At 53.8% G+C, this 16598-nt stretch overlaps 1 protein-coding gene across 1 annotated transcript; it reads left to right on the top strand.

Moving 5' to 3' along the window:
• The first annotated feature begins 1640 nt into the window (after positions 1-1640).
• Positions 1641-16002, top strand: LOC124254101 (nascent polypeptide-associated complex subunit alpha, muscle-specific form-like). The gene is made up of 13 exons (XM_046687974.1): positions 1641-1802; positions 9920-10267; positions 10328-10771; positions 10984-11175; positions 11438-11576; positions 11705-11979; positions 12063-12956; positions 13010-13088; positions 13150-13691; positions 13733-14731; positions 14817-15111; positions 15196-15647; positions 15733-16002. Exons 1-13 carry the CDS (start codon positions 1641-1643, stop codon positions 16000-16002), a joined length of 5091 nt encoding a protein of 1696 aa, XP_046543930.1.
• Positions 16003-16598: the final 596 nt, after the last annotated feature.

The raw sequence follows: 16598 nt of genomic DNA, 5'->3' as shown, positions 1-16598 counted from the left end.
TACATGATGAGCTACCATGACATGATGATGAGCTACCATGACATGATTATGAGCTGAAGATAACAAAATGGGATTGCCATGACAATTAGTGAATGTGAGTTAATTAGGCAGAAGCCAAGGTGGTGGGGGGGATTAGTGAGAAACCAGTGGTGAGGAATGTGAGTATGAAGGTTGTTTTTCCCACCTTTGTTATCGCATTATCTTATCTTGTACATAAACTGATGTACCCCATCATTCCCCCATATGCTTGAAAACGGTATAAGAACCTATACCGAAACGTTGCTATTGTTAAAAGAAAGAAGTTGATCATCCATAAAGTTGTCATCTCTATACCACCAACTTCTAGAATGCCACTCAAACAAATCATATACACTTAAGAGAATCCAACCTCTTTTACTCTGAATACACCAGTTAATGGGAGGTGAGGTGATGACGTCATAGTTTGCTGTGCAGAGTTGCTTCCCTTAGACGTGCAATGGCTTCACTTCTAGATTTGTCGTTAGGACCATATGTTTGTCAACCCCATGTTGTGGGTTTCATACAGTGGTAAAGTCGATAACTAGGAATATTCATAAGCAAATGTGGGGTCTTCTCAACTGACACTAGCAAGTTATTTCTATGCGAATGCTGGCATGTCTCTGAGGACTACTGTATTGCAAGACTATCAGACGATTGGGCAGCAAACATGAAGTTAAGGCCCGTCAGCGTTCAGGTTGACAACGAGTGACCAACACTGAAGGATACAGCCTTTGCCAGAATCACAAGGCTTCATCCATTAAAAACAGTGGCTTCTACGTCATAGTTTGTCCAACAGAACGTTCGAAATCTGATTTACAATGTAAACAATGTAAACAAACCTTTTCTTCCTTCCAATTTGACTATCCATAGAACTTGGTTTTCCTTCTTGCTTACAATTTCAAAAGGAGCAATGGCATTAATTTCATAATATCATGATGTGATCAGTTCTGACATCTCAACCTTAACTGCCTTTCCAAATACCCGCTGGCCTATTAGACCCTCTACCTCGTGTCTTATGAACCACAGAAACCTTCAGCAGAGATAGGAATGGTCGCTGCATTTTGTTGTTCTGATCTAGCACTAAAGGTGAGTTACTTTTGAGGCCTTGAGAAATTTCTTAGGTTAAGCCTGTATATATCTATACATCAATGCAGAAAATACATGGAGCACTGGAATAGGAGCAGGTTTATTAAGTTTCCCTGTGTCTGGTTCTGTACAGACATGGCAAGATTCACCTCGTAGAGACATAACAATGAACTTTGTGTAGAAACTCACTCCATGTACTCTGTGTAGAAACTCACCATGTACTCTGTGTAGAAACTCACCATGTACTCTGTAGGGATTAGGAAACAACTCGCTGTCAGTTTTCTTCATACACTACAGTAGATGGCGGGACAAGTAACAGCAATTGTTAGGTTGTCGGGAAAGGTGTTCTCTGGGCTGACGTTAATGATTAAAGGGAGACTACTCTTGACATCTTAGAGGCCATGTTATGGTGAAATCCTGTACCTACATTCCGATATCTTGGCTAAAATGCCAAGGCCCAGCTCAATGATTCTAAGGCAAGTCACCGTGACATAAACATTCTCTGTGCGTGCGTGCGTGCGTGCGTGCAATGACGAATGCCAGGCAGGGAAACATCGAGTGCCAGTTATTACCGTCTTCAGTTACGACGCATCCCTGCCTTCCCAGGCCGACGCTCTTCCCAGGCCGACGCTCTATCCATGCACTACACGGTCCTGCTCTTCAGAATCATACACTGCACGTCCAAAATGGCGGGTCAGGTCAGGCGAGCCAGGAATTGCTGTAATGCTGTGTGAGTGAGCTGCCGGCATACTAATCTTCCAACGGTTTTAATCTCATTTGCATATGGGCTCTTAGAAGTAGTATTTACCAAAGGATCTGTATGTTGCCACTGTATAACGCTAGGTAAACATTATCATTGTGTTCCCCGCAGTAATTGGCGATTTTCGACGCTGTGGTTACAAATATATTCCAGCTCTATCAGCACTCAGTTATTTACAGACGGCAGCCATATAGCTGGAATATTGCTGAGTTCGGCGTAAAACAACAAAAAAAGGTACAGAACAGCACCTTGATCATCCAGTAAGCAGATATAACAGCGTTAAATGACACATCGCGTGCACATGTACTGCAGAAGTAGTTTCTCAAATAAATATTGAAAACCCTCAACATCCCTGTGTATATTCAGTGACATTTCGTACACAGACGACAGATCTCGGAGAGGGACTCGGATGCGCGATGGTCCCAGCAGTCCTGTTGTTTGGCTCAAATGACATTGTGCTGAATTTCACAAGTTACGTTATAGGAGATTGTGGTTTGAAATTTTGTGTTGTAGATGGGTCCACTCCGCCGTAAGTCTGTGTTACAGTGCAGGACGTACGATCATATTGGCGCTACCGTAGCTTTGTGGAACGGAAAGGGTTAAGATAAGGGTGAATTTCTAAAGGTTTCAGAGAGGGTCATTTTGACATATTTAAAGGAAAAGGAGTTTGCATCTTTACAGAAGGCCTATTGTCAATATCGTGTTTTACGCCGAGTGCAACTGGTTTTCCAATTCACTGCTATTAAAGGATTGACGGGCGAAAGGTGAGATGGCATTCATAAAAGCGGAGTACTTGTTACTGTAAAGAGTTGGAATTACCATTGTAAGATCCACATGTCATCTCGGGTACACATCTAATGGTGACAGACTTACACCGGGGCCCATCCTGCCAGCTTTGTCCCTCGACCCGCTCAAGGAGTGTTACTAAAAACACAGCAGTGTGAACACAGAGCAGCACATTGGCGTATATAAACATTGTATCTTCCACCGAGTCGGGGTATCGAGTTGTTAAATATTTGTACGATGACAAATACAGGTGAAGATATAAAGCTTTCTAACTGATCACACCTTCATCAGCAGGTCCAGCTGCCTTATTTACGTCGTTGGCACTTATGAAATCACATGAAATTACCCTCTCTGCATGCATTCAAGCCGAAAAAGACGGTATTAACTTTGCGGGAGCAACCGCTTTGTACAAGCGGATCCATATGAAGCGGTCTCCCAGCGATCTAAACCAGTACAAGTAACCTTTATATTCCCACGAAGAGTCTGCCTTGCACTCGGCAGTAAGGGACTAACACAGGTATCTGTATCCCGACACACACCGACACAGTGAAAACACACAGCACACTCACCTACTGTGTATATGCCACGATGAATTGCCTTTAAACCATTTAGCCGGGCCATGGACATATATAGAAAATTGGTAAAGGTTTCACTAAGGTTTGGCCTCAAAGATTCCCCTGCAACCTAACAATGGCTGTTAAAAGCTTTGGGTATATGCACTGGTATTGTCATCTAGATCGATGGTAAAAGTCAAATTTCATTCGTCACGCCATTTGCGATAAAGATGCGAGACGGTGTAAAGTTTTCACCATAATACTCAGTAACGATGTCTATACACATAAAGGTACATTAGAATCTATAAGTTTACACCTGTGGGTTCGCCGTCCATGACACTGGTATATAAAACCGTATTTCTCGTGCCAACAACCAAAATCTTAAACCCATGTTCATTTCCCATAGAACGTGAGATCCATAGTATTTTTTGCTGTATTACAAGATGAGTTGCCGATATTTCATAAATCAGCAAATTGTTGGTTGCTATGACGACGGGGTACCTCTTTTTCCTGTTTTACACACCTATAACGGGGTACACACAAATTTTTCAAACAGTCATTGACCAATAACTTTCAGATAAATTTCTTTTAACTGTGAGTATATGTGTCGACTTGGCGTCGTAGCTATATGGCTGAAACAATGCCGATGCGACTTTAAATTTTAACTCACTCACTGCGACTGTCATGTAAAAGATATGTATTAAATGTCATTGTATACTGCGTTGTCGGGAACAGCATTTACGACAGAACAAAGACGACCAGCTAGGGGTTCGCCACGGACAGACGCCCTGACTTCAACTATTCCCCTCGTATTTGTTTGCACAAATGCAACGCTTAAAACGTGAAATAATTCCGTTACTTGTAAGTGTTGTGCTTAATATAGCATGAAATTGATGGGACTGGTAGCACTAGTCCTGTCTCTGTACACATCATCTTTACAAGTCTGACACCATCTATTGAAGGTCGGTACAATGCAGTTGTTTAATATGCCAAACCCGTCCCGAGGCTATTCACGTGAAATCAGGTGCCCGCACAGGTAATAATGTGACCTCGCGCTTTTCTTCTTGTATCAATATGCGATGCACGATGCGCCCTAAAAACAAACAAGTGTATAATTATGGAAATGTACGACACCTCAATGAAATGATGTCCCTGGGGAGAGGTAGTTTTTTTGTGTCAGAAATATCACACGAATATATAACTTACGACGGAACACGGCCCACTTGAGAAACACTCCAGAATTCCTAAGCTCTGTCTGTCTGTCTCTTTCTCTCTCTGTGCGTGTATGTGCGTGTATGTGTGTTTACAGATGGCTGATGATAGGGATACTTCAAAGCGGCTACTTGTGTAAAATATTACAGAAACAAGTTAACGACACCCGTGCTTCTGTTGATACCCCAGATCCTTGGACAAAAACCCGTTAAACGGGTAGACACCATCACAAATAGTACACCACGGTAGACACTACCACCAATAGTACACCACGGTAGACACTACCACCAATAGTACACCACGGTAGATGGGTAGACACTACCACCAATAGTAAACCACGGTAGACGGGTAGACACCACCACCAGTGGTACACCACGGTAGATGGGTAGACACTACCACAAATAATACACCACGGTAGACGGGTAGATACCACCACCAAAAGCACACCACGATAGACGGGTAGACACCAACACCAATACTTTAACACCACGGTAGACGGGTAGACACTGACCAATAGTACACCACGGTAGACGGGTAGACACTACCACCAATAGTACACCACGGTAGATGGGTAGACACTACCACCAATAGTACACCACGGTAGATGGGTAGACACTACCACCAATAGTACACCACGGTAGATGGGTAGACACTACCACCAATAGTACACCACGGTAGACGGGTAGACACTACCACCAATAGTACACCACGGTAGACGGGTAGACACTACCACCAATAGTACACCACGGTAGACGGGTAGACGGGTAGACACTACCACCAATAGTACACCACGGTAGACCACGGTAGGGTAGACACTACCACTACCACCAATAGTAATAGTACACCACGGTAGATGGGTAGACACTACCACCAATAGTACACCACGATAGACGGGTAGACACTACCACCAATAGTACACCACGGTAGACGGGTAGACACTGTCACCAATAGTACACCACGGTAGATGGGTAGACACTGTCACCAATAGTACACCACGGTAGATGGGTAGACACTGCCACCAATAGTACACCACGGTAGATGGGTAGACACTGCAACCAATAGTACACCACGGTAGACGGGTAGACACTACCACCAATAGTACACCACGATAGACGGGTAGACACCACAACCGATAGTACAACCCGACGGTAGACACCACAACCAAAAGTACAACCCCACGGTAGACACTACCACCAATAGTACACCACGGTAGACGGGTAGACACCACCACCAGTGGTACACCACGGTAGATGGGTAGACACTACCACAAATAATACACCACGGTAGATGGGTAGATACCACCACCAAAAGTACACCACGATAGATGGGTAGACACTACCACCAATAGTACACCACGGTAGATGGGTAGACACTGCAACCAATAGTACACCACGGTAGACGGGTAGACACTACCACCAATAGTACACCACGATAGACGGGTAGACACCACAACCGATAGTACAACCCGACGGTAGACACCACAACCAAAAGTACAACCCCGTACGGTAGACACTGCCACCAATAGTACACCACGGTAGACGGGTAGACACCACCACCAATAGTACACCACGGTAGATGGGTAGACACTACCACCAATAGTACACCACGGTAGACGGGTAGACACTACCACCAATAGTACACCACGGTAGACGGGTAGACACTACCACCAATAGTACACGGTACGGTAGACACCACGGGTAGACACTACCACCAATAGTACACCACGGTAGACGGGTAGACACTACCACCAATAGTACACCACGGTAGATGGGTAGACACTACCACCAATAGTACACCACGGTAGATGGGTAGACACTGTCACCAATAGTACACCACGGTAGACGGGTAGACACTACCACCAATAGTACACCACCACGGGTAGACGGGTACACACCACCAATAGTACACCCCGATACGGGTAGACACTACCACCAATAGTACACCACGGTAGACGGGTAGACACTACCACCAATAGTACACCACGGTAGACGGGTAGACACTGTCACCAATAGTACACCACGGTAGATGAGTAGACACTACCACCAATAGTACACCACGGTAGATGGGTAGACACTACCACCAATAGTACACCACGGTAGACGGGTAGACACTACCACCAATAGTACACCACGGTAGACGGGTAGACACCAATACACCACGGTAGACGGGTAGACACTACCACCAATAGTACACCACGGTAGACGGGTACTACCACCAATGGTACACCACGGTAGACGGGTAGACACACCAATAGTACACCAATAGTACACCACGGTAGATGGGTAGACACTACCACCAATAGTACACCACGGTAGACGGTAGACACTACCACCAATAGTACACCACGGTAGACGGGTAGACACCACCACCAATGGTACAACACGACGGTAGACACCACCACCAAAAGTACAACCCCACGGTAGACACTACCACCAATAGTACACCACGGTAGACGGGTAGACACTACCACCATTAGTACACCACGGTAGACGGGTAGACACCACCACCAATAGTACACCACGGTAGACGGGTAGACACTGCCACCAATAGTACACCACGGTAGACGGGTAGATACACTACCACCAATAGTACACCACGGTAGACGGGTAGACACCACCACCAATAGACGGGTAGACACTACACCACGGTAGACGGGTAGACACCACCACCACACCACGATAGACGGGTACAACCCGACGGTAGACACCACAACCAATACTGTAACACCACGGTAGATGGGTAGACACCACCACCAATAATGGGTAGATACCACCACCAAAAGTACATACCGACGGTAGACGGGTAGACACTACCGCCAATAGTACACCGCGGTAGACGGGTAGACACTACCACCAATGGTACACCACGGTAGATGGGTAGACACCACAGCCAAAAGTACATACCCACGGTAGACGGGTAGACACTACGGCCAATAGTACACCACGGTAGATGGGTAGACGCCACCACCAATAGTACACCACGGTAGATGGGTAGACACTATCACCAATAGTACACCACGGTAGACGGGTAGACACTACCGAATAGTACACCACGGTAGACGGGTAGACACTACACCAATAGTACGGTAGACGGGTAGACACTACCACCAATAGTACACCACGGTAGACGGGTAGACACTACCACCAATAGTACCCACGATATAGCACACCACGGTAGACGGGTAGACACTGTCACCAATAGTACACCCCGGTAGACGGTACCACGGTAGACGGGTAGACACACTACCACCAATGGTACACCACGGTAGACCGTAGACACCACAACCAACAGTACACCATGATAGACAGGTAGACACTACCACAAATAGTACACCTGAGTAGACGGGTAGATACCACAACCAATAGTACAACCCACGGTAGACGGGTAGACCCTACCACCAATAGTACAACACCAGGATAGACGGTAGACACTACCACCAATAGTAGAGCACGGTAGACGGGTAGACACCACAACCAATAGTACACCACGGTAGATGGGTACACTACCACCAATAGTACAACCCACGGTAGACGGGTAGACACTACCACCAATAGTAGAGCACGGTAGACGGGTAGACACTACCACAAATAGTACACCATAGTAGACGGTTAGACACTACCACCAATAGTACACCACGGTAGATGGGTAGACACCACCACCAATAGTACACCACGGTAGACGGGTAGACACTACCACCAATAGTACAACACCACGGTAGACGGGTAGACACTACCACCAATAGTATAACACCACGGTAGACGGGTAGATATTCTCTCAACATGAAATGTTTTCGGCAAGTGGAGTTGTCCATGTCCATGTGTTCAGCAGTGAACGTTCCTATCTGTTCCCTGGAGCAGACACTCGAGTCGGACCAGATGTTACCTTATCTTGTGAGTGAAATTTGAATCAGTGTTAAAATGGTTGAAGAAACTCAACCAAGAAGTTATTGTTTGAATTGCACGAAATTTGCATCAATCATGACAAAGTCGACAAAAATGGCCAAAGTCATACGTCAGGACGCATATCATTTCCACTCAATGCAGTCCAAAGAGATGCCGAAGTCAGAAAAAACCCACCTCTTTTCAGCGTTCTGGAACAAGCTCGAAATGCTACGTCTCCAGCAAAATGACAGACGGAGAACGATGGACATGCTTCAGTGTGTGGTACCTCGCAGCGTTACGTTGAAAAACAATTCAACGTCATTAGAAAGATCATTTGGCACTTAAGGCGACGTTTTCAGCTAAACAATCAAGCTATAGACCGTCCACGTTGTGGGAGCCCGACGTCATGATTCCTACCTCGCGAAACACAGGTTCCATCCAGCAACACCTACAGCCCGTACCATACCTGGCAACAGAGGTGTATCTTCAGGAACAGTTCAGACCCGGGTTAGAATTGGTCTTCAGCAGCCAAAGCGACAAACTGGATCGGGTGGTCAGGCTCGCTGACTTGGTGTCATCGTATCCCAGTTACGTAGATTGACGCTCATGCTGTTGAGTGCAGCGTTAAACAACAAACAAACAGAAACAGTTTGACGTCGATGTCACCGGCGTTGGGGAACACGTGGACGCGTAAAAGTCACACGGAACACAGGACATATGCACTGGAACACAGGTGACCGTTACAGCCGCCATGGCCATTGTTATACTGAGAGTTGAGATGAGTTGGGCTTTACGTCACATCGGCATTATTCCAGCCGTATAGTGATGAGATCAAGTCTGCATTCATAAACATTTTTATACAAAATCCAAATGAGTTTTATGTTCAAATATATAAATTCAGTACATTATTATTTAAAAAACAGAAAATATCATAGCACCAAATTCAAAAGCAAGCAATCCATTATTCACATTACATAACTACAATTTATGATACAGGTCGACTTCCCTCAGGTAGCTAACAATGAGATGCCCGCTCGCGCGGCAAAACAGATCTTTCAGATTTCTCGCATCATAATGTGAATCCCTTGCAGGTGAAAAGTCCACACAGTCAAGCAGAACATGCTTGATGGTGAACACTTCATCGCAAGAGACACACATGGGAGGTCCATCCCCATCCGTTTTCAGCAGAAAGTCATGAGTAAACCGACTGTGGCCAATACGACATCGTCGTAAAATGACCTCATCACGTCATGACTGACAACTCAAGTAGGTATAACCAATTGTGGGCTTCAATTAATGAAGTTTATTTCTTCCTACTTGGGTGTCCCACCTTTTTCTTCTTTTTTTCAGGTTCCTTCTGTAGGTGGGGGCGTTACAATCTGGGGATTGTGACACTGGGGAACTTGAATGCTGAGGTATCGACTCTCGAGACGATATTTTGCAAATGGACGCTTTGCCGTTTTTGCAACAGAACGGTCCTGGAGTGACTTTCCAACACGATAACACATTGTCCGAGTTGCACAGCAGAATCTTCAGCAGAAAAATGTCATGTGTTACCCCGTTAACAAGACTTGTCACCCTCTTAACACGTCAGGCATGAAATGTGTCCTCCTCCACCCCAGTCCTCCTTCACCCCAGTCATCCTCCACCCCAGTCCTCTGCACCCCAGTCCTCCTTCACCTCAGTCCTCCTCCGCCTCAGTCCTCCTCTACCCCAGTCCTCCTCCACCCCAGTCCTCCTTCACCCCAGTCCTCCTCCACCCCAGTCCTCCTCCATCCCAGTCCCAGTCCTCCTCCACCCCAGTCCTCCTCCCACCCCCAGTCCTCCTCCCCCAGTCCTCCTCCCCAGTCCTCCTCCTCACCCCAGTCCTCCTCCACCTCAGTCCATCCTCCTGCCCCCCAGTCCCCAGTCCTCCTCCCCCCAGTCCTCCTCCGTCTCAGTCCTCTGCACCCCAGTCCTCCTCCACCTCAGTCCTCCTACAGCCCCAGTCCTCCTCCACCTCAGTCCTCCTGCACCCCATTCCCCTACAGCCCCCAAATCCTCCTACAGCCCCAGTCCTCCTACAGCCCCAGTCCTCCTCCCCAGTCCTCTCCTCAGCCCCCAGTCCTCCTCCGCCAGTCCTCCCTCAGTCCAGTCCTCCTCCACCTCAGTCCTCCCACAGCCCCAGTCCTCCACACCCCAGTCCTCCTACAGCCCCAGTCCTCCTCCACCCCAGTCCTCCTCCAGCCCCAGTCCTCCTCCACCCCAGTCCTCCTACAGCCCAAGTCCTCTTCCACCTCCAGTCCTCCTACAGCCCAAGTCCTCCTCCACCTGCCAGTCCTCCTCCACCCTCAGTCCTCCTCTTCACCCCAGTCCTCCTCTCCACCCCAGTCCTCCCTCCACCCCAGTCCTCCTCCACCCCCAGTCCTCCTCTCCAGTCCTCCTCCACCCAGTTCACCCCAGTCCTCCTCCCTCCTCAGTCCTCCTCCACCCCAGTCCTCCTCCACCTCAGTCCTCCTCCAGCCCCAGTCCTCCTCCAGTCCTCCTGCACCCCAGTCCTCCTCCACCAGCAGTCCTCCTCCACCTCCAGTCCTCCTTCAGTCCTCCTCCTCCTCCACCTCAGTCCCCTCCTCACCCCAGTCCTCCTCCACCCCAGTCCTCCTCCACCCCAGTCCTCCTCCACCCCAGTCCCTCCCTCCCCCCCCAGTCCTCCTACAGCCCCAGTCCTCCTCCACCTCCCAGTCCTCCTCCACAGCTCCTGTCCCTCCTCCACCTCAGTCCTCCTACAGCCCCAGTCCCTCCTCCACCTCAGTCCTCCTCCAGTCCTCAGTCCTCAGTCCTCCCCCAGTCCCAGTCCTCCGCCTCAGTCCTCCTACAGCCCCAGTCCTCCTCCACCTCAGTCCTCCTACAGCCCCAGTCCTCCTCCACCTCAGTCCTCCTACAGCCCCAGTCCTCCTCCACCTCAGTCCTCCTACAGCCCCAGTCCTCCTCCACCTCAGTCCTCCTACAGCCCCAGTCCTCCTCCACCCAGTCCTCCTACAGCCCCCACCCTCCTCCTCCTCCCAGTCCTCCTACAGCCCCAGTCCTCCTCCTCCTCAAGTCCTCCTCCAGCCCCAGTCCTCCTCCACCTCCTGTCCTCCTCCACCTCAGTCCTCCTCCAGCCCCAGTCCTCCTCCCTCAGTCCTCCTCAGCCCCAGTCCTCCTCCACCTCAGTCCTCCTACAGCCCCCAGTCCTCCTCCCTCCTCCCAGTCCTCCTCCCAGCCCCAGTCCTCCTCCCACCCTCAGTCCTCCTTCACCCTGTCCTCACTTGGTCCTCCTCCAGTCCCAGTCCTCCTCCTCCTCCCAGTCCTCCTACAGCCCCAGTCCTCCTCCACCCCAGTCCTCCCACCAGCCCCAGTCCTCCTCCTCCACCTCAGTCCTCCTACAGCCCCCAGTCCTCCTCCACCTCAGTCCTCCTCCAGTCCCCTTGGTCCCTCCTCCTCCTCCTCCTCAGTCCCTCCTTCAGCCCCAGTCCTCCTCCTCCCAGTCCCCTCCTGTGTCCCTACTACCCCAGTCCCTCCTCCACCCTGTCAGTCCTACTCCCGTCCTGTGGCACAGTCCTCCTCCAGCCTCCAGTCCTCCTCCACAGCCCCTCCTCCTCTCCTCAGTCCTCCTCCACTGTCCCCAGCAGACTCCTCCAGCCCCCTGTCCTCCACCTCCTCAGTCCTCTCCTGGCCCCAGTCCTCCCTCCACCTCAGTCCTCCTCCTATAGCCCCAGTCCTCCACCCACCTTAGTCCTCCTACAGGTCCCGGTCCTCTCCTCCACCTCAGTCCTCCTCCAGCCCCAGTCCTCCTCCACCCCAGTCCTCCTTCAGCCCCAGTCCTCCTCCACCCCTCAGTCCTCCTTCCAGTCCTCCTCCACCCCAGTCCTCCTCCAGTCCTCCTACACCCCCAGTCCTCCTCCACCTCTAGTCCTCCTCCACCCACCCCAGTCCTCCTCCACCCCAGTCCCAGTCCTCCTTCACCCCCCAGTCCTCCTTCATCCAACCCCAGTCCTCCTCCTCACCCTCCGTCCTCCTCCTCCTCCACCCCCCTCCTCCATCCTCCAGTCCCAGTCCTCCTCCACCCCAGTCCTCCTCCTCCACCCCAGTCCTCCTTTCACCCCCCAGTCCCCTCAGCCCCAGTCCTCCTTCCACCACCCCCTCCAGTCCTCTCCTCCCACCCTCCTCCTCCCGGTCCTCCACCTCAGTCCTCCCCCCAGCCCCAGTCCTCCTCCACCTCAGTCCTCCTACAACCCCAGTCCTCCTTCCACCTTAGTCCTCCTACAGCCCCCGTCCTCCTCCAGCTCCGGTCCTCCTCCCTCCTCCAGCCCCAGTCCTCCACCTCCAGTCCTCCTACAGCCCTGTCCTCCTCCACCTCAGTCCTCCCTACAGCCCCAGTCCTCCTTCCACCTCAGTCCTCCTACAGCCCAAGTCCTCCTCCACCTCAGTCCTCCTCCATTCCTCCAACCCTGTCCTCCGGTCCTCCTCCTCCTCCCAGTCCTCCTACAGCCCCAGTCCTCCACTTCCCCATCCCCCACCTCCTCCACCCCAGTCCTCCTCCTCCCTCCTGTCCTCCTCCTCCACCTCCCTCCTTACCAGTCCTCCTGGTCCCCCAGTCCTCCTCCTCCTCCTCCAGTCCCTCAGTCCTCCTCCACCAGGGTCCTCCTCCTCCCACAGCCCCCAGTCCTCCTCCACCTCAGTCCTCCCGACAGCCCCAGTCCTCCTCCCACCTTCGGTCCTCCTCCCTTTGGTCCTCCTCCCACCACCCCAGTCCTCCTCTCCCAGTCCCCAGTCCTCCTCCAGTCCTCCTTCCCCGGTCCTCCTCCACCTCCTCCTCCTCCTCCACCCCCAGTCCTCCTCCCCCCCCGGTCCTCCTCCACCCTTGGTCCTCCTCCACAGGTCCTCCAGTCCTCCTCCTCAGTCCTCCTACAGTCCCAGTCCTCCTCCACCCCAGTCCTCCTCCAGTCCTCCTCCTCCTCCCCTCCCCAGTCCCAGTCCTCCTCCACCTCCAGTCCTCCTGTCCCACCTCCTCCAGTCCTCCTCCTCCACCCCAGTCCTCCTCCACTCCCAGTCCTCCTGCCTCCTCCTCCTCCTCCACCCCCCTCCGTCCTCCTTCCTCCTCCACCCCGGTCCCTCCTCCACCCCAGTCCTCCTCCCAGTCCTCCTCCCCCGGTCCCCAGTCCTCCTCCACCCCGGTCCTCCTCCACCCCAGTCCTCCCTCCACCCCAGTCCTCCTCCCAGTCCCTCCCCTCAGTCCTCCTCCACCTCCGGTCCTCCTCCACCCCCTCAGTCCTCCTCCCACCTCAGTCCTCCTCCACAGCCCCAGTCCTCCTCCACCCCTCCTCCGGTCCTCCTCCAGCCCAGTCCTCCTCCGGGGTCTCCACGGTCCTCCTGGTCAGCCCCAGTCCTCCTCCACCTCCGGGTCCTCCTTCCAGCCCCAGTCCTCCTCCACCTCCTGTCCTCCTCCAGCCCCAGTCCTCCGGTCCCTCCACCTCAGTCCTCCCCGGTCCTCCTCCTCCTCCAGTCCTCCTCCACCCCGGTCCTCCTCCCGGCGTCCTCCTTCCACCCTCCTCCTCCCCGGTCCTCCTCCACCTCCGGGATCCTGCTCCCAGTCCTCCACCTCCATGGTCCCGGTCCTCCTCCACCCCAGTCCTCCTCCATCCTTCCTCAGTCCCCTGTCCTCCTCCACCCCGGTCCTCCTCCCCAGTCCTCCTCCCCCGGTCCTCCACCTTCCCCGGTCCTCCTTCAGTCCTCCTCCTCCTCGGTCCTCCTTCCTCGGTCCTCCTCCACCTCGGTCCTCCTCCCCCGGTCCTCCTCCACCCCCCTTCCCCTCCAGGTCCTCCTCCTCCACCTCGGTCCTCCTCCGGTCCAGTCCCTCCTCCAGGTCCTCCTCCCCAGTCCTCCCATCCTCCCGGTCCTCCTCCACCCCGGTCCTCCTCCCCCAGGTCCTCCCAGGTCCTCCTCCAGTCCCGGTCCTCCTCCCTCGTCCTCCTCCTCATCCGCCTGGTCCTCCAGGGTCCCCAGTCCTCCACCTGGCCCGGTCCTCCTCCACCTCCGGTCCTCCTCCCACCCCCGGTCCTCCTCCCCCGGTCCTCCTGTCCCCGGTCCTCCTCCACCCGGTCCTCCTCCCACCCCAGTCCTCCTCCAGCCCCAGTCCTCCTCCTCGGTCCTCCTCCAACCCTCCCGGTCCTCCTTCCTTCGGTCCTCCTCCACCTCCAGTCTCCTCCCCCCGGTCCTCCTCCACCTCCTCCTACACTCCAGTCCTCCTCCACTCCAGTCCTCCTCCACCCCGGTCCTCCTCCACCCTCCTCCCCAGTCCTCCTCCAGCCCGGTCCTCCTCCTCCACTCACTCCAGTCCTCCTTCCAGCCCCCAGTCCTCCTCCACCTCCAGTCCTCCTATAGCCCCAGTCCTCCTCCACCTCCGTCCTCCTGTGGTACAGCCCCAGTCCTCCTCCACCTCAGTCCTCCTACAGCCCCAGTCCTCCTCCAGCCGGTCCTCCTGTCCTCCTCCTCCCCCAGTCCTCCTCGGCTCCTACACCACCAGTCCTCCTCCGCCTTCAGTCCTCCCTCCTAGTCCTCCCACGGCCCAGTCCTCCTCCACCTCCGTCCTCCTATGGCCCCAGGTCCTCCTCCCGGTCCCCGTCCTCCTCCAGTCCTCCTTCACCCCAGTCCTCCTTCCTCCACTCCCAGTCCTCCTCCTCCTCCCCAGTCCTCCTTCCCTCCCCAGGTCCTCCTCCACCCCAGTCCTCCTCCCAGTCCCAGTCCTCCTTCCTTCCACCCCAGTCCTCCTCCAGCCCCGTCCTCCTCCACCCCGGTCCTCCTCCAGCCCCAGTCCTCCTCCCCTCCTGTCCTCCTACAGCCCCAGTCCTCCTCCACCTCAGTCCTCCTACAACCCCAGTCCTCCTCCACCTCAGTCCTCCTACAACCCCAGTCTTCCTCCACCTTAGTCCTCCTACAGCCCCTCCTCCTCCTCCCTTCCTCAAGTCCTCCTCCAGCCCCAGTCCTCCTCCACCTCAGTCCTCCTACAGCCCTGTCTTCCTCCACCTCAGTCCTCCAGTCCTCCTACAGCCCCAGTCCTCCCTCCCTCCTCAGTCCTCCTACAGCCCCAGTCCTCCTCCACCTCAGTCCTCCTCAGTAACCCCTCCAGTCCAGCCTCCAGCCCCCCTCCTTCCAGTCCTCCTCCTCTTAGTCCTCCTACAGCCCCAGTCCTCCTCCACCCCAGTCCTCCTCCAGCCTCAGTCCTCCTCCAGCCCCAGTCCTCCTCCTCCACCCCAGTCCTCCTCCATCAGCCCAGTCCTCCTTCAGCCTCCTCAGTCCTCCTCCACCCCAGTCCTCCTCCTACAGCCCCCAGTCCTCCTCCACCTCAGTCCTCCTCCAGCCCCAGTCCTCCTCCACCAGTTAGTCCTCCTACAGCCCCAGTCCTCCTCCACCTCAGTCCTCCTCCATACCCAGTCCTCCTCCAGTCCTCCTTCCGTCTCCTCTCAGCCCCAGTCCTCCCTCCTCTCCACCTCAGTCCTCCTACAACCCCAGTCCTCCTCCCCACCCCTCCTCCAGGTCCTCCTCCACTCAGTCCTCCTACAACCCCAGTCCTCCTCCCACCTTCCAGTCCTCCTCCAGCCCCAGTCCTCCTCCACCTCCCCGTCCTGCTACCAGTCCCCTCCTCCTCCACCTCAGTCCTCCTTCACCCCAGTCCTATTCCTCCTAGTCCAACTACAGCCCAAGTCCTCCTCCGCCCCAGTCCTCCTCCACTCCTCCTCCTCCTCCCCAGTCCATCCCAGTCCCACCTCCTCCTCCTACAACCCCAGTCTTATTCCACCTTCAGTCCTCCTAGTCCCCCCTCCACCGCCTCATCCTACAGCCCCCAGTCCTCCTCCACCTCAGTCCTCCTACACACCCCAGTCCTCCTCCACCTCAGTCCTCCTACAGCCCCAGTCCTCCTCCACCTCAGTCCTCCTACAGCCCCAGTCCTCCTCCACCTCAGTCCTCCTACAACCCCAGTCTTATTCCACCTTAGTCCTCCTACAGCCCAAGTCCTCCTCCGCCTCAAGTCCTGCTACAGCCCCAGTCCTCCTCCACCTCAGTCATCCTACAGCCCCAGTCCTCCTCCACCTCAGTCATCCTACAGCCCCAGTCCTCCTCCACCTCAGTCCTCCTACAACCCCAGTCCTCATCCGCCTCAGTCCTCTGCACCCCAGTCCTCCTCCACCTGAGTCATCCTACAGCCCCAGTCCTCCTCCACCTCAGTCCTCCTACAGCCCCAGTCCTCCTCCACCTCAGTCCTCCTACAACCCCAGTCCTATT

This window comes from Haliotis rubra, unplaced genomic scaffold (genome assembly GCF_003918875.1).
Source record: "Haliotis rubra isolate DU_JTF1 unplaced genomic scaffold, ASM391887v1 Scf563, whole genome shotgun sequence".
In the NCBI taxonomy this organism is placed as follows: domain Eukaryota; kingdom Metazoa; phylum Mollusca; class Gastropoda; order Lepetellida; family Haliotidae; genus Haliotis; species Haliotis rubra.
The sequence above is the reverse complement of the archived record's forward strand: the minus strand, read 5'-3'. Positions and strand labels throughout refer to the sequence as shown.

Excerpts from the sequence above, each read along its gene's own strand:
- LOC124254101 (XM_046687974.1), top strand. The coding sequence starts at position 1,641 with ATGCCAGGCAGGGAAACATCGAGTGCCAGTTATTACCGTCTTCAGTTA. Across the intron at positions 1,803-9,919 it reads CGTCCAAAATGGCGGGTCAG|TCCTCCTTCACCCCAGTCAT; the intron begins GTCAGGCGAGCC and ends CCTCCACCCCAG. Across the intron at positions 11,577-11,704 it reads CCTCAGTCCTCCTTCACCCT|CCCCCAGTCCTCCTCCACCT; the intron begins GTCCTCACTTGG and ends GTCCTCCTACAG.